General features: G+C 45.2%; 1 protein-coding gene across 3 annotated transcripts in view; it reads left to right on the top strand.

Moving 5' to 3' along the window:
• PTCD3 (pentatricopeptide repeat domain 3) overlaps window positions 1-17,643 on the top strand; it is a 91,038-nt gene that overhangs the window by 2,756 nt on the left and 70,639 nt on the right. Inside the window, exons 3-11 of one of the 3 annotated variants that reach the window (XM_068275415.1) lie at window positions 1,177-1,214; window positions 4,842-4,878; window positions 8,205-8,250; window positions 8,340-8,408; window positions 11,752-11,856; window positions 13,513-13,636; window positions 14,581-14,687; window positions 15,291-15,346; window positions 15,940-15,993. In XM_068275415.1, the coding sequence (XP_068131516.1) occupies window positions 1,177-1,214; window positions 4,842-4,878; window positions 8,205-8,250; window positions 8,340-8,408; window positions 11,752-11,856; window positions 13,513-13,636; window positions 14,581-14,687; window positions 15,291-15,346; window positions 15,940-15,993 (636 nt within the window). Of the gene's footprint in view, window positions 1-1,176; window positions 1,215-4,841; window positions 4,879-8,204; window positions 8,251-8,339; window positions 8,409-11,751; window positions 11,857-13,512; window positions 13,637-14,580; window positions 14,688-15,290; window positions 15,347-15,939; window positions 15,994-17,643 lie in introns of those variants that run through there. The other 2 variants (XM_068275421.1, XM_068275430.1) reach the window with 2 other exon arrangements.

The raw sequence follows: 17,643 nt of genomic DNA, 5'->3' as shown, positions 1-17,643 counted from the left end.
ATGGGGCCTAGAACACTTACTGCGTTGCATTGCAGTTCCTGATGAGCCGTTGCAAAGTCAACAGTGCATTACCGTTGGACTTCCGTGGTGAAACAATGTAAGTCAATCTGCAGGGCATACATTTTAAACATGTCGGCGGTGTTACAACAGGTATGCAATGGGAAAACCCGGAAGTCTCAGTGATGTACTTCCTGCCCAGCAGGACCATGTCACTGGGCGAGGTGTGTGCATTGGGGCGGCATATGACCCTGTTAGTGCACTCTGTCACAGGGTCATATGAATGTAGTCTGTTGTGGTGCAATGAGATGGGGCGGAGCACCGCAACACTATGGCCAGGTGTGAAACTGGCCTGAATCGGGTTCAATATGTAGTGTGATCAAAGAGGCTACTAATTTTACACACTATAACATGGATTATGCAAAGTTTGAGCACCTAAAGGACTTCCGATGCGAAATAACTAATCTATTTTTTTACTCACCTGGGGCTTCTTCCAGCTCTGAGCAGCAGTCTCAGTCCCTTGCTGCAGCCCCGGTCCTCCTCCGTGTCCCCGCTGGCCGCCCCGCAGTGATCCCGATCTGCCATGGTGGTGGCTCTTCTGCATCTGCCTGCACCTCCACATCATCTGGCGTGTACTGAGCCTGTGCAGTAGTTTGTGCGCAGGCTCAGTACACCCCAGATGATGTGGACGCGCGAGCACAGGTGGAGAGGAGTCGCCGTCAAAACGGGCGGCTATCGGGGGACACCGTGGAGGAACGGGGCTGCAGCAAGGGACTGAGACTTCTGCTCAGGGCTGGAAGATGCCCCAGGTGAGTAAAAAATAGATTAGCTATTTTGCATCGGAAGTCCTTCAAAATTTACATCCATTTATGATGGAGTATATGTATATATTTTTTTATTTTGATCAGAATTATTAATCTAAATAAACAGTGTTTTGTTACATGGTGTTCAGAAGTTGGTGATGGGTAACTTTGAAGAGGACCTGTCATTAAACATTTTTTTGTTCCCCATGGCGTTGATGTTAATAGCGTTTTCCTCATATTTCTGCGATAACCTGGCACCGTGCTGTTTTGCACAACACCCATGTGAATGTGCTGCTTCATTTATCAGACATATTTTCCAGGCTCTCTCCCTGTATACAGGGCACAGGCTTACATCAATTACTCCTGTCTTTTTCAGGTTTCTGAGTAGAAGCAATAGTGGGCAAGCAGCTGCATGTAAGTATATCATTCATTTTCCATCCACCAAGCCTATTAAAGAGAATCTGTATTGTTAAAATCGCACAAAAGTAAACCTACCAGTGTGTTAGGGGACATCTCCTATTACCCTCTGACACAATTTCTCCGCTCCCCGCCGCATTAAAAGTGGTTAAAAACAGTTTTTAAAAGTTTGTTTACAAACAAACAAAATGGCCACCAAAACAGGAAGTAGGTTGATGTACAGTATGTCCACACATAGAAAATACATCCATACACAAGCAGGCTGTATACACCCTTCCTTTTGAATCTCAAGAGATCATTTGTGTGTTTATTTCCCCCTTCTGCTCTCATGCACTGAAGTTTCAGGCTGCTCTTTTCTTCCTGCAAACAGCTTTGCCCTTGTCTGTAATTCCTCAGTATGTGAAAGCCCACCCAGCTCAGAGGACGATTTATCCAGCTTGTAAAAGATAAGAGAGAAGAGAGAAGCTGCTGTAATCCTAAATAACACACAGGCAGTGTGCAGAGAGGGGCCTGGAAGGGGGAGTTCATAGCAGAACCACAACACTGAAGAACTTGGCAACCTTCCAGACACAGGCCGACAAGTCTGACAGGGGAAAGATGCATTGATTTATTACAGAGACTGTGATAGTAGAAAGTGCTGAAGTAAGCCAGAACACATTAGAATAGCTTTTGGAACTTGTAGGATGATAAAAAACAGGATGCAATTTTTGTTACAGAGTCTCTTTAAGGTGCCCATACACTTAGTGATTGGAGGTTGACTTATTCCCTTTAAAATAATGCACATTGCTTGGCTGTCCTGCTGATCCTCTGCATCTAATACTTTAAAGGGGAACTGAAGAGAGAGGTATATGGAGGCTGCCATGTTTATTTCATTTTAAGCAATACCAGTTGCCTGGCAGCCCTGCTGATCCTCTGCCTCTAATACTATTAGCCATAGCCCCTGAACAAGCATGCAGCAGATCAGGTGTTTCAGACTTTAACCATCTTAGCGGTATGGACGAGCTCAGCTCGTCCATCACCGCCGATGGCTGCCGCTCAGGCCCTGCTGGGCCGATTTTGCTCAAATAAAGAGCAGCACACGCAGCCGGCACTTTGCCAGCCGCGTGTGCTGCCCGATCGCCGCCGCTCTGCGGCGATCCGCCGCGAGCAGCGGCGAAAGAGGGTCCCCCCAGCCGCCTGAGCCCTGCGCAGCCGGAACAAATAGTTCCGGCCAGCACTAAGGGCTGGATCGGAGGCGTCTGACGTCAGGACGTCGGCTGACGTCCATGACGTCACTCCGCTCGTCGCCATGGCGACAGGAGAAGCCAAACACGGAAGGCTGCTCATTGCGGCCTTCCGTGTTACTTCTGGCTGCCGGAGGCGATCGGAAGAACGCCTCCGGAGCGCCATCTAGTGGGCTTTCATGCAGCCAACTTTCAGTTGGCTGCATGAAATAGTTTTTTTTTTATTTAAAGAAAACCCTCCCGCAGCCGCCCTGGCGATCTTAATAGAACGCCAGGGTGGTTAAAGTCAGATCTGACAAGGCTAGCTGCATGCTTGTTTCTGGTGTTATTCAGATACTACTGCAGAGAAATAGACCAGCAGGCCTGCCAGGCAACTGGTATTGATTAAAAGGAAATAAATATGGCAGCCTCCATATACCTCTTACTTCAGTTCCCCTTTAAGCCATAGACCCTTAACAAGCATGTAGATCAGAGGTCCATGACAAATATGACAAGATTAGCTGCATGCTTGTTGCAGGTGTGTGATTTATGCTGGGAATACACGGCTCGATTCTGAGTCATTTAGATGGCTCGATAATTTCCGACACGTCTGATCTCCCACCCGATCGTTTCACCGCTCTATTCTCAATTGAGGACAATGGAAAAAGATAACAAAAACGAGCGGAAGATAAGAGAATCGCCTGCGGAATCGATCGAGCGGCAAAATCGAGCTGTGTATGCCCAGCATGAGACCCTACTGACCAGAAAGATCAGCAGGACCACCAGGCAACTGGTATTGTTTAAAAGGAAATAAATATGACAGCTTCCATAGGCCTCACACTTCATGTTCCTTTTAACTGTCAGAACCTGACATGACAGGCTCTTTCTTAACCAGCTGAGCGGTCTGGACGAGCTCAGCTCGTCCAGTACCGCCGGAGCCTGCCGCTCAGGCCCTGCTGGGCCGATTTGGCTCAAATAAAAAGCAGCACACGCAGCCGGCACTTTGCCAGCCGCGTGTGCTGCCTGATCGCCGCTGCAGTGCGGCGATCCGCCGCATGCAGCGGCGAAAGAGGGTCCCCCCAGCCGCCTGAGCCCAGCGTAGCCGGAACAAAAAGTTCCGGCCAGCGCTAAGGGCTGGATCGGAGGCGGCTGACGTCCATGACGTCACTCCGCTCGTCGCCATGGCGACAAGGTAAGCGAAACAAGGAAGGCTGCTCATTGCGGCCTTCCTTGTTTATTCTGGGTGCCGGAGGCGATCGGAAGATCGCCTCCGGAGCGCCCTCTAGTGGGCTTTCATGCAGCCAACTTTCAGTTGGCTGCATGAAATAGTTATTTTTTTTTTATTAAAAAAAAACCCTCCCGCAGCCTCCCTGGCGATCTTAATAGAACGCCAGGGTGGTTAATGATGGTGGGTGGATTGCGGGGTTAAATACTTGCCTGTTGAAAAAAAAATCGCCAGGACCCATTCTGTGAGGGAGGTGGATTTGCTCACAGAACAGGCCTTGGTGATTTTTGTTTTTTCTTTTCAAAATAGTTACCAAGGATCTGGCAACACCCATATACCGGTACGTCACTGCGGCCCACCCTTAGCTTGGCAGGCGTCTGTGCACTCACATGTTTCTAAAGAGCTTTGTCTTCTGAAACATGGCCACAACTGCTCAGCAGAGGAAGGGGTGGAGCTTCGCCTGGGACCTGAAGATGTCGGGACAGGTGAGTATTTAACCCTGCAACCCCTCCCCCCCTCCATCTGTCTCATTAGCTCTGTCATTGTAAGCTTAGGTACCCTTTAAGGATTGACTGATTGGATCTTCTTGCAGTCCAAGGGACTCTCAAAAGTCTTCTCCAGAAGGTGCGCAGTCTTATGGTCCGGCTCTCCCAACCATACTTTACTACTGAAAAGACTGTGGTTTTGACTTAATGAACCTTTGCTAGCAAGGTGGCATCTCTGCTGTTTTTATTTTTATTTATTTATTTATTTATTTTTACAACAAAGTCCCCCCTCCATTGGGGGGGGGGGGGGGCTTCCTGTGGGTGCTGGCTCCACCAATGCCTGCCAGTCTTCCTCTATTTCCCTGTGGGCTTCTAACTGCTTCTGGCATGAGTGTACTGAAACTGTTGTGTCACATGACCTGATTCCAGGCACTGTGGAAGCAGGAAAGCTGCTCCGAGCCCGGGGGGGGGGGGGGGGGGGGGAGATTGCCAGTCATCGCTGGCGCCTCAGTAACTATTTTAAGGGGGAAGGTTTGTGCTATAACCGGCAAAGACATGTATCCAGCATCAGTCGATCCCCGCCGGAGGATATCGGGCACTTTGATGACATTAGTCATTGTTATGATGCCTTTTTTATGATATGAAATGAATTGCACTGTTTATCCGGATGTCCTCTCTGCTGATGTCTTACTGCTTCTTTTCACTTTAAAAGCCACTGAAGAAATAGAGATTCCAAGGAAGAAGACCTGGTTAGTGGTTTTCCCTTTGTGTGGTTGTGTGTAGCTGCCTTGCTTGTGTGTTGCTGTGTTATGATGGTTTATTTGTATTTATTGTATTTATAAAGCGTCAACATATTACGCAGCGCTGTGCGGTCTCCATCAGGGCAGTCTTATGCTGGGAATACACCATGAGTTTTTTCTTTTTAGCAGATAGATGGCTCAATAAATAATTTCACCAATTCCGATCTGATTTTGATTTTTTTCTGATCGATTTTCCCATAGAAGTGAATGATAATTGATCGGAAAGTAAATCTGCCCAAAAAACTCATTGAGTATTCCCAGCATTCGGTTCTGCCATACTGCTGGAATGATGCATTGTCCACAAATGATCTGTTACTGGGATCTCCCCAGAAATTATTTCCAGCCCGGTGGCATGAAAAAGTAGCCGGGTGGGGAGTGATGAGAGAATGCAGGGCCGTCGCTTCTGTGCACAACTCTGCTCACAGCATAGGAGGGGGTGAGCCGCTGACAGCCGGGTGCTCACCAAAACTAGCCAGGTGGAGCACCTGGCTAAAAGAGTCGGGGAGAACACTTTTTTATCTTTGGCAACAATCCTGTAATCACTAATCTGCTTTTCTCAATTCGTTAGGGCTGATATTAACCTCCTTAGCGGTAACCCCGTGTTCACACCTGGCGCCTTTGTGACCCTGACATTACGCTGCTGTGTACTCCTCTTTTCACTGCCTGATGAAGCGGGTTTATACCTGCGAAACGCGTTGTATTAAACCCCTGGAGTGTACCATTAAAATTATCCTTGTTGAATAATACAGCACTCTTGTGTCTGCCTGAGGGAGGTAAGTCCACCACTGCCTCCTAAGCAATTTTTAAACATTTTTAAATATTGTTTTTATCCTTTTGGCGCCTCTGTTCATTTCATAATACAATATATATCCACCCTTGGTGGAGGGGGATACCCCTTTTTGTTCACGTCTACAGAGAACGACTTCTTAGCCCTGAGTGAGGACAGGCCAATCTCCTCACCTGCCTTTACAGTGGTTGCCTGGAGGTAACCCTGGTTTGTGAGTATATATCTTACTCCTTCACAAATATACCAATTGCCTTGACTTACTACACTATATTGGGCTCTCGGTTCTCTTTTCCTTATTTACCTGTTCAGAACGGGATTTCCTTATGGGCAAGCGGCGGCGATCGGTGAGTACAGGGGGACACCGCAGGGAGGGGGGAAGCATGTAGCTAGCGCTAGGCTAGCTACATGCTAAAAAAAAAAAAAGTGAAAAAAAACTCTCCCGCGGCCACGCAGCCGCACATATCATACCGCCAGGGAGGTTAAACACTTCAATGTCTACATACCTGCGACTGGAGGAAGCCCCAGGTATGTATACAGTAATAATTACATTTTTTGTGATCTCAGGTTTAATTTAAAGAGACAGTGAAGCGGAAACAAAAAATTATGATGTAATGAATTGGTTGTGTAGTACGGATAATTACTAGAACATTAGTAGCAAAGAAAATGTTCTCATATTTTTATTTTCAGTTATACATTGTTTTTTATAATATTGCATCATTCTCTAACATTTGCAGTTTACACACTACTGAGCATTCTAAATTATTTTACAGAGAAGGCCAGTAAACTATTGAACTGTCCTCTGCAGAGAAAAATAAAGTACAGTGACTGACACTTGAGATAACAAGCTTCAGAAGACAGAGCTCTCTGCGACTTTGAAAGTCGAGGAGCTCAATGGCTCTTTTGCATAAACAACTGGAGTTTCTTAACTCTTCCTGTACTGGAAACAATATTAGACTTAAGTATCTGCTCCTAATGTTTTATTTCTTAGTTGTACTACACATACAAATCATTATCATTTTTTTTCGCTTCAGTGTCTTTAAGTTGGGATTTTACTCCCAAAACTAAAATTTTGATAACTGCTCTGTTACATAAAAGAACATTTGAAAGCCTTTCCAAGTATTCCCTGTGTGTAAAATCATGTATTTTCACTACAGAGAGCAGTAGGAGCTTGCTTATCTCTTGTCATCAGCAAAGGCAAGAATCTCTCTCTGCATGTGTCTTCACTCTGCCCACTCCTTTTCTGCTGAAGGGACTCAGCTCTTTCCAGGGCAATTTGTCTCTTCAGCAGAAGGATGGGGGCAAAGTGACCACACAGGCAAAGAGAGATTATTGCCATTACCAATTACAAGACATAAGCAAATTTCTACTGCTGTGAAAATAATTTTACACACAGGAAATATGTGGGCATGCTTTCAAATGTTCTTTAATGCAACTAAGAGTGGTCACTGAAATGTTAGTTTTGGTATTATATAAACTTGGTCACTCCCAGAGTGCACCTCAAAAAATCTGGAGATAGAGCCTTCTGTCATGCTGCCCCTACTCTTTGGAACTCCCTGCCACACCCAGTAAAGACATCACCATCCCTGGAGCTATTCAAATCCAGACTGAAAAGCCACCTGTTTAGCCTGGCATTTCCAGACTTATAAAATTCTTCCTCTGTACCACGATGGTCGGAGCCAGGCTTATGCGCTTTGAGTCCCATGGGAGAAAAGCGCTTTACAAATGTTATTTGTTGTTGTTGTTGTATTATAATTCCACTTTAAGTGTCATAGAAGAGATCTAATGTTTGCCCAAGATTATTTTATGTTCTGATTTAAACTTTGCTTGGAAGGGTCAGTGACAAAGTCTGGGGCATGGAGATCCAAGGATGAGAACAGACAGACTGGGGCATGGAGAGCCAAGGATGAGAACAGACAGACTGGGGCATGGGGGATCCAAGGATGAGAACAGATAGATTGAGACATGGGGGATCCAAGGATGAGAACAGACAGACTGGGGCATGGAGAGCCAAGGATGAGAACAGATAGATTGAGGCATGGGGGATCCAAGGATGAGAACAGACAGACTGAGGCATGGGGGATCCAAGGATGAGAACAGACAGACTGGGGCATGGAGATCCAAGGATGAGAACAGACAGACTGGGGCATGGAGAGCCAAGGATGAGAACAGACAGACTGGGGCATGGGGGATCCAAGGATGAGAACAGATAGATTGAGACATGGGGGATCCAAGGATGAGAACAGACAGACTGGGGCATGGAGAGCCAAGGATGAGAACAGATAGATTGAGGCATGGGGGATCCAAGGATGAGAACAGACAGACTGAGGCATGGGGGATCCAAGGATGAGAACAGACAGACTGGGGCATGGAGATCCAAGGATGAGAACCATCTTTTAATAATGCTCAATGTGTGATTAGCTGTTCTTTCAAAAGCATTTATTTGTAGTATACTTTAATCGTGTGTGTTTTTTTCCCCCCACCCTTTAAGGGACAAAACAGCAGTACTGCAGGCCCTTGCATACACGGTGAACCATGTACGTTTTTGTTTTTGTTAATTCACAAACTCTATTTTAAAAGTTTGAGTGTCCAGTTTTAAGCAGTTTACTTACTTTTTTTTTTTTAGGATCCAACATCGGCCGGTTACGTTTTCCGTGATGATCCTTTCCTCATTCCGAAATCCACCACTGAATTTGTAAGAAAGCATTTGGAGATAATGTTGTTTGTATGAATGACTGTGCTGTCATGAGACATCTGTTGCATCTCTGTTAGATATGCTGCTAGCCTGGGCCCATCGATGATACAACCTTGATTGTACAATCGTACCAAATCTATCCAGTAGAAAGGTAAACTGAGCAAATATACGAGGGTGATCTAAAAAGTAAAGGTGGTCATAAATCTGCCGGTTTTGTGGCTCAGTCCACCATCTGATTCAATAATTTTATTGATGGGGATGAACATCTGTGCCACGCTGTGTATTCCTGATCAATGTTTTAATCGATTTTGGGCTGAAATCAGACAAAACCATTGATCAGGCATGCTGGAAAATCTCAGTTGCACGTGCTTAATTGGGTGCGCATCAGTAATGGCATGCAATATCACAATGACCAAAGTTGGCGATGGCCACTTGGCCACTTCACTTCCCCTCTCCCCAAGTAATACCGTACACCCCCACCCTTGTGTCTGCTGTTACCGTGAGTGACTGTATCACGTGCCACCGGGCGCGTGTGTGATGTCATACATGTGCCAAATCTTACAGGCATTTGCAACAACTGCAAACACGGTGGCAGGGGACAAATGAGACTATACAGAGCCCGAGCACCAGGGGGAAATGTAACGGCTAGGCAGGCGGTGGCAGTGCTAGGCCGATTCCTATGGATTTTATTTGTATGGGTAGGCATCGGTTCTCTCTGTTGATCTGTTTAATGGTTAATCTGCCCATATATCTCCTGATGTATAAGCATCTTAAAGCGGTATAAAACCCTGACATAATATTCAATAAAAACATGTTTTCCTACTTTTTATATGCCATACAGTTATCATATTTGCTTTTCTGCATAAGTATTAGTATTCATTTAGAAATTACACGTTTCCAAAGTACAATTTTTTGCTCTGAGAGCTGACTCTGCATTTTATTCATAACTGTTTTTTTTCTTCACCTTGAAATATAAGCAGAAATGCTTTCTGACTGTCTGTCTATGTTCAGGAGAGTCTGCAGTGTCAGAGAAGTGTTTGTTTACATTCCTCACTTGATGCAATTAAACACAAGATAACATCTCCAATTCGGATGCATCCAGCTTTCCCGGCATTGAGCTTTTCTGTTTTGTGTTTAAAGGTACCCATACACTCGTCAGATTAGCAGCAGATAGATCATCAGATGGAATTCTTATCTATCTGTGTAAAAGGAACATTTTTTTACTAGAATAGAATTCCAATAGATTTCAGTTTGAAGTCTATTGAAAAACGATCTGATGGCATTTTTTTGCCATCAGATTTCCATTAAGGCCAATGCAAAATGATAAGCAATCTCAACAGATCGACCTAGATTTTCCACTCTGCCAGTTCGATGGAAATCCATCACAATCGATCGAAATCTGCCGTCGGTCGGTCGATTGGGCAACCGACTTGCAATCGATCGATTTTTGATCGATCGATCGGCCAGAAAATCGGCTGAGTGTATTTACCCTTTGAATGCTGTTCTAGAAAAAAAAAATGCTGGTAGTATATAATATGTTGTAAATAATTGTTTTTAGAGCAAAGAAGAATTGCTGGGTTTCATTCCGCTTTAACAGCTGTTTTCAACTGATCAATTAAGGCAACATTTTATTTTAGACACACTATCTTTGATGATTTCTCTACATAATCACTTCCTTTATTCAGGCAGGTATTACATTTATTTACAAGGGGGGAGGACTTTATGCTGATGCCGCTGAACAAACCATTACCAGCATTCTGTAGTCATGTGACAAGCAGTGGAGGGAGAGGTTAGCCTGACAGATGCAAGTTGCATCACACAGAAAGAATACCTTGCGTGGCAGATAAAAGCAAACTGCTGTTACTTTGTGGGAGATCATCGTACTTTGGATACCTACTTTTGGAAGTTCCCCGTAGAAGTGGTAAGGTTGTACAACCAGGATTGTATCATTGATGAGCACCTTTTGGCCTTAATTGTAATTCCCTGATACACTGTGCTCTATCAGGTTTTCATTGTTGTCTATTCCCCTGGGGAGGTTTCTCCCCACTTGCTATCCCAGAGACACCACAAGAAGTTAGAGGAAATCTATCTTAAGAAATGGGAAATTATTATTTCTATGATTTGTATAGTGCCAACATATTACGTAGCTTTGTACAATACATAAGATTACAGATAACAGGTGACCAACAACGCAATACAGGTAATAAGCAAGAAGATAGACAACACGGGTCATACATTGGAGTAGTAGTCCCAATAATACAAGTTCACATTACTCTGGGTAGAATGTACAATCAAGAATGATACACAAGGGGGGAGGGCCCTGCCAAAGGCTTACAATCTAGAGGGAGGGGTGGTGACTCGAAAGGAGGGGGGCTGCATAGAGAGGTTCTCGGCAGAGAGTTAGGGCGGTGTTGAGGTAGGGTAGACCTCCTAGAAGAGGTGAATTTTGAGGGCTTGTTTGATGGTGTTGAAAGAGGTGGCACGCCTGATGGGCAGAGGGGGAGAGTTCCACAGGATAGGGGCAGCTCTAGCGAAGTCCTGTAGTCGTGCATGAAAGTGCAAGATGCGTGGAGTGGAGTGGTTTGAAGGAGGTTGTTGGAGGATTGAAGTGGGCGACCAGTTGTGTATCTGCTGGCCAGGTCAGAGATGTAGGTCGGGCAGGACTTGTGTATAGATTTGTAGACCAAACATAGGATCTTGAAGCTGATTCTGAAGCAGATTGGAAGCCAGTGAAGGGATTTGCATAAGGGAGTTGTGGAGACAAAATGGTGGGAGGAGTGATTAGTCTGGCTGCTGCGTTCATCATGGATTGTAGGGGGAGGGGGCGATGCGGAAATTGCAACAATATAATAATCTTTAAAGAAAAGCATTTCTTTGTTACAGCCGATATAAATCAGGCATTAAATCTGCAGTGTGTCTACTTCCTGCTTTCAGGGAAGCAGACGTAATGTTCACATCCTGTGCTTACAAATTAGCTGCGGAGGAGATTCCTGAGCTGACACAGCTGAGAGATCAAATTACGGTGGTGATTAGTCACAGATGAGGGGGAATTGGGCTAAACTCTAAATTCATACAGGGGACATTTCTCTCTTGTTTTCCTTTTGTCCTGTGCAGAAGTTCAGGTCCACTTTAATACATTCCATTGGGGTTGCCAGCAATAGCAGCTGGTTGCAAGGGATTTATTTGTCTGTGTGACGTGGTTCTGAGTATGTATCACATGCAGTGTTCTGTGGTTGTATTCTGTAAGGTTCAGGTGTTTTGTTTGATTTTATTTGTCCGGATACTTGAAATTGTAATCCTTTTTATGCCTTGTTTACTTAGTTACTGTTTTTCTTAAATGTAGAAGAATTATCAATTGTCTCAAGAATCGGGAAGAAGTGCTGCAAAATATATTGTGAACATGTACCCCAATCTCTTCGAGAAAGACCTAGCGGATCCCCACATTCCGGTAGGTAAACGGCAGGTTACAGTAATACAAGCCTAGCAGTAGACTCTGCTATGAGGGAAATCTTTGCCTCGGTTCACACCAGAGAGGGAAAACGACTGTTTTCCTGAATGGAGCACAAGGGACATGTCGTTGCATCCCCTGTCATATGGGAACCTGCTCTTACATGCCTGTTGTCTGTTGTGGAGAAGGAACACAAAGTTCTGTTCTGCATGGCTTTTCCGGACTCCAGAATCTCTGGCATGACTGATGCAAGGGACTCGACAGAAGAACATCTGACATGTTTACAGCAAGTCATATGAAGGATGTGTTGTTACTGTCCACAGCAGCAACCCAATGTGATGTGAACCTAGCCTAAAGCCTCGTACATACGGTCTGTTGCTGTGAAGGGGAGGGCCAAAGGTGCAGTGCATGAGAAGCGGTGTGCGGGGTGAGTGAGCAGAACAATGTCCTCAGCCAAGTTGATCCACTAGGCGAATGGCCACTTTACACCTGCTAGGTTCTTGGGAAAGGCGGTAGTTATCGGCTTTGTGGGTTGAGCTTTAAAGTGTAACTGAAATTTTTAAAAGCTTTTACACTTACTTGGGGCTTCCTTTAGCCCGCTTAACCTCCCAGGCGGAAAGCCCGTGCTGAGCACGGGCTATGCCGCGCAGGAGGATTTCTCAGGCCCTGCTGGGCTGATTTGCATAATTTTTATTTACTTTTTGCAACACGCAGCTAGCACTTTGCTAGCTGCGTGTCCACTCTGATCGCAGCCGCTCTGCGCCGATTGTCTGCCGCGCCGCCCATCAGTGCCAGGTAGCGCTGAGGGGTAGATCGGGACTCCCAATGATGTCACGACGTCGATGACTTCATGCCGCCCCTCGCCATGGCAACGGGGAAGCCCTCCAGGAAATCCCGTTCTTTGAACGGGATTTCCTGATCGGAGATCGCCAGCGGCTATTACGTAGCGAGCCCTGGGCTCGCTACATGATTTAAAAAAATAAATTAAAAAAAACTGCTCTGCTGCCCCGTGGCGGTTAGACCGCCAGGGGGGTTAAAGGACAACTGTAGCAAGAGGAATATGTAGGCTGCCATATTTATGTCCTTTTGAGCAACACCAGTTGCCTGGCAATCCTGCTAAACTGGTGCTTGTGCCGGCTTCTATGCCGAGTTCCCTGTTCATAACTGGTGCTTGTGACGGCTTCTATGCCGAGTTCCCTGTTCATAACTGGTGCTTGTGAAGGCTTCTATGCCGAGTTCCCCGCTCATAACTGGTGCTTGTGCCAGCTTCTATGCAGAGTTCCATGTTCATAACTGGTGTTTGTGCCGGCTTCTATGCCGAGTTCCCCGCTCCATAACTGGTGCTTGTACCGGCTTCTATGCTGAGTTCCCCGCTCCATAACTGGTGCTTGTGCCGGCTTCTATGCTGAGTTCCCCGCTCCATAACTGGTGCTTGTGCCGGCTTCTATGCTGAGTTCCCCGCTCCATAACTGGTGCTGGCTTCTATGCTGAGTTCCCCGCTCCATAACTGATGCTTGTGCCGGCTTCTATGCAGAGTTTCCCCGCTCATAACTGGTGCTTGTGCAGACTATAATTGAGTATTATTGCCTGCTCATGTCACCTAGTATCTTCCTTTAGCCACTGTGAGCATTTCTCTGACCAGCTTTGTGTTTTCAGTGCCTGATGCCAGACAGTGTCCAGCCACTGATTGAGGGAGTCTGTGAGGAATCCTTAAATGAACGGATTAAACTGAGGAGAGTCAAAGAGTCTGTGAACCTGTTTGACCAGCTTCTTCAAGCAGGTATGTGACCATAAGAACGCTGATTACTGCCTTTTGTGATGGTAAACTCATGCCTATCATGTCATCAATGCAGCTTCTGTGTGTATATGAGGGCCTATTCAGTTTTTATGATCACTTTTGGTTTACAGTAGGACTGGACAGGTTTTAGCCTGGACAAAAAAAGCTGATTTTATAAACCTATATTCTTTAATCTTTTACTGTTTTTGTTACCATGCCGAAGTGACAAGGAAAGCTTAAGGCTGAAATCGCTGTGGATTCTCCGTTCTCTGCATAATGCTGACATCGCCAACAAGCTGGGGGCTCCTAATTAAGGAAAAAAACTGGCATCAGAAATCTGCTCTGAAAAGTCGTAGTGGAAACCTATTGTGCAAGGCGAGATGCAGATAATGCCACTTTAATTGAAGCTGTGCAATAGAGCTTGACTAAGTCCATACCAAAATACCTCATGCAGGGCTACTGCTGACTTGGCCATCACTGCCCTGCTTTTCTTATGACTCCCTGCTGTATTATACATAGTGTAATGGGGTATGCAACCCTCTCTTCCTGGCCTCTGTGTACATTTTTTGAGGTCAAATTGCATTTCTATCCTAGTCCCGATGGTTCCTAGTACTGTTAGCTACAAGTTGCTACTCATAATCAAAATTTAAATTAAATAGAGCTGCCCAGGGCTAGGGGTCGGCAAATGTCAAGTGGTCGAGCAGCTGCAGGCCCCACAGAGATTTGCAGTCAGATAATTTTGTCTCTGATTACTTCTTCACTACAGGACTAATGCATCAGACAACAAGTTTATTTAACGGCCATGAGTCATATTGCGATTTTTCCACTAGTGCATTATGGTAAAATTAATAGTTATTGTTGGCAAGTAGAACTTCCTGCTGACTTTTTGCATGACTACAAGCCAAGTATGATGCATGGAAAACTAATGTTTTACTGTCACACTGCAGGCACTCCACCGTCTCTGGAGACAACTAATAGGCTTTTAGATCTACTGTGCTTCTATGGAGACAAGGAACCTTCAGCGGATAAATCAGCAAATCAGGAGGATGACAATGTAAGTCCTTCTTACAGCAGTAATTAGGGTTCTAGGCTTTTTGCCACCTGCAGCAATACATTGTGCGGACGCCAGCCAATTTGTGTGTGTGCAAAGCTAGACCAGAGAGGAGAGACACATCGGGCTCTGCATTGCAGGCACTGGTACTACGCTTGCCTCCCTCTGCTTCCTCCAAGACCTCTCCTCCCTGCTGTCCTGCAGCATCTGATCCCCAGGATGCCGGGTATGTGCTGCACCGGCGCAGCATTACTCACCCGGTCTCAGCAGATTAGCTATGGGAACACCAGTCCTGCTATTTCTCTGGCTATAGCGGCGCCTCATGTGTCCCAGCAGCACGTAACAGGTCACATGAGGCACTGCTGTAGCCATGGATACCGAACAGTGGATGGGCGATTGGACCTCCCATTGCTGGAATGCCGAGAGCGTACCCTCTAATTGTTGCCGTCCTGAAGCACGCAATTCTCGTTGCTTCATAAAGGAACATAAAGAACTCATGGAATGTGGCCATGGTGCCCGTGTGAGTGTATATCCGCTTACCTGCTGTAATGATTTACCTTCTGGATGTGTACTGTGCCACGTAACAGGGTCTCATGTCCTCTTCAGGAACAAGAACAGAGGAGAAGAACTACCTTGAAAGATGCTAAAGTGAAGACTTGGAGGTAATACACTGCATAATACAATGCATATGATACATAACAGAGATCACTCTAGTACCCTTTCCCTGAAAATAAGCCCTAGCTGTGATTTCGAGCATGCTCGAAATATAAGCCCTAGCGGCAGCCACCGAACAGAGTGGCAAGAGGCGGCCAGCAAGCGGGAACACAGCAGTACAGTGCCGATTGGGCACTTATTCTGTCATCCCAGCGCACAGCAAGGTTATCAGCTGTGTGCAGGGATGACTGGGCAGGTGCCTGATCAGTACAGTAGCATACCTTCCAATCCAGCCAAGCATGAGGAGGCACAGTGGGGAAGGCAGGAGGGTACATAGCACAGGAACAGCAAAGTAATACAGTAGCAGGAAAAAGTATGTGAGCCCTTTGAAATTAGATGGATTTCTGCACAAATTGGTCATAAAAAGGTGATCTGATCTTCATCACAACAATAGAGAATCACCGTCTGCTTAAACTAATACGACGCCAATAATTAAATGTTTCCATGTTTTTATTGAACACACCATGTAAACATTCACAGTGCAGGTGGTAAAAGTATGTGAACCCTTGGATTTAATAACTGGTTGAATCTCCTTTTGCAGCAGTAACTTCAACCAAGCGTTTCCTGTAGTTGCAGATCAGACATGCAGTCAGGGGTAATTTTTTTACCATTCCTCTTTACAGAACTGTTTCAAATTAAGCATTATTCTTGGGATGTCTGCTGTAAATCGCTTTCTTAAAGTGAACCAGAGATGAAGCACCCTCATGTATTTCACCATACATAACAGTGGGAACATTACAGAAAACGCCTACCCTGCTTTCTGCTTTATCCTTCACTGCTCAGCCTGCTTGTTATCAGCCCTGATAAAATCCCTGACTGAGCATTCATTCTGGCTTTTGCTCAGCAATCATTATAGCTGAGACTGTCTTTTCTGATGTCTTTTCAAGCTCAAGCGTGCCCCCTTCTGGCTCTGCTATAATGACTCAGCTAGTGCTGGGCCGAAATTACGCATTAGCGTAATTACGCATCGTAATTCACTACAAATGCACCGTAAGCGTTACGTGTAAGGTTACGGTATTACACGTAATTACGCGTAGACCGTAGGTTACGTTATTACGCGTAACAAATTACGCGTAAGACCGTAAACTCCTATTGAAATTACACAGTCTGCCGTAATCGCGTAATATTACGCTCCCGTATAATATAAAAAAGCCGCCGACTTTAAGGGTTAATAGCAAAGCCCCCTTAAGTGCTAAGAGCCTCAAATTTGGAGAATATATTAAGGAGATCAGAAGGAATAAGAGGAAAATTTTTTTTTTCAAAAAGACCTTATAGTTTTTCAGAAAATCGGTTTTAAAGTTTCAAAGGAAAAATATATACATTTAAAAACCCGCCGACTTTAACGGTTAATAGCAAAGCCTGCTTAAAATTTAGGAACACCAAATTCCCAGGGTATATTAAGGGGATCAGTGGGAATAAGAGGAAAAATTTTTTTTTTCAAAAAGACCTTATAGTTTTTGAGAAAATCGATTTTTACGTTTTTCAAGGTGAAAAATGTCTTTTAAATGCGGAAAATGTCTTTTTTTTTTTTTTTTTTTTTTTTTTTTTTTTTTGCACAGGTAACAATAGTGTATTATTTTCATAGATTCTCCAAGTGGGAAGAGTTTTACTTACTTCGTTCTGAGTGTGGAAAATATAAAAAAAAAAGACGTGGGGTCCCCCCTCCCAGACCTCTCTAACCCCTTGTCCCCCATGCAGGCTGGGATAGCCAGAATGCGGAGCACCGGCCGCGTGGGGCTCCGCACCCTGACTATACCAGCCCGCATGGTCCATGGATTGGGGGGGTCTTGGAAGGGGAGGGGCAGCCAAGCTTTCCCCTCCCCCTCCGAGCCCTTGTCCAACCCAAGGACAAGGGGCTCTTCTCCACCTCCGATGGGCGGTGGAGGTGGAGGCCGCGATTTCCTAGGGGAGGGGGGGGGGTTCATGGTGGCATCTGGGAGTCCCCTTTAAAAAGAGGTCCCCCAGATGCCCACCCCCCCTCCCAGGAGAAATGAGTATAGGGGTACTTGTACCTCTTACCCATTTCCTTTAAGAGTTAAAAGTAAATAAACACACAAACACTTAGAAAAAGTATTTTAATTGAACAAAAAACATAACCACGAAAAAAGTCCTTTAATATTCTTAATTAACCATTAATACTTACCTGTCCCTTTAAATAAATGATCCCTCGCAATAGCCTCGGAAATGTTCTATCAGTTACAATGTAACAAAGTTATTACAATGTAACAACTTTGTTACATTGTAA

The sequence above is a fragment of the Hyperolius riggenbachi genome, chromosome 1 (assembly GCF_040937935.1).
Source record: "Hyperolius riggenbachi isolate aHypRig1 chromosome 1, aHypRig1.pri, whole genome shotgun sequence".
In the NCBI taxonomy this organism is placed as follows: Eukaryota; Metazoa; Chordata; class Amphibia; order Anura; family Hyperoliidae; genus Hyperolius; species Hyperolius riggenbachi.
This window is presented reverse-complemented; position numbering and strand designations above follow the sequence as displayed.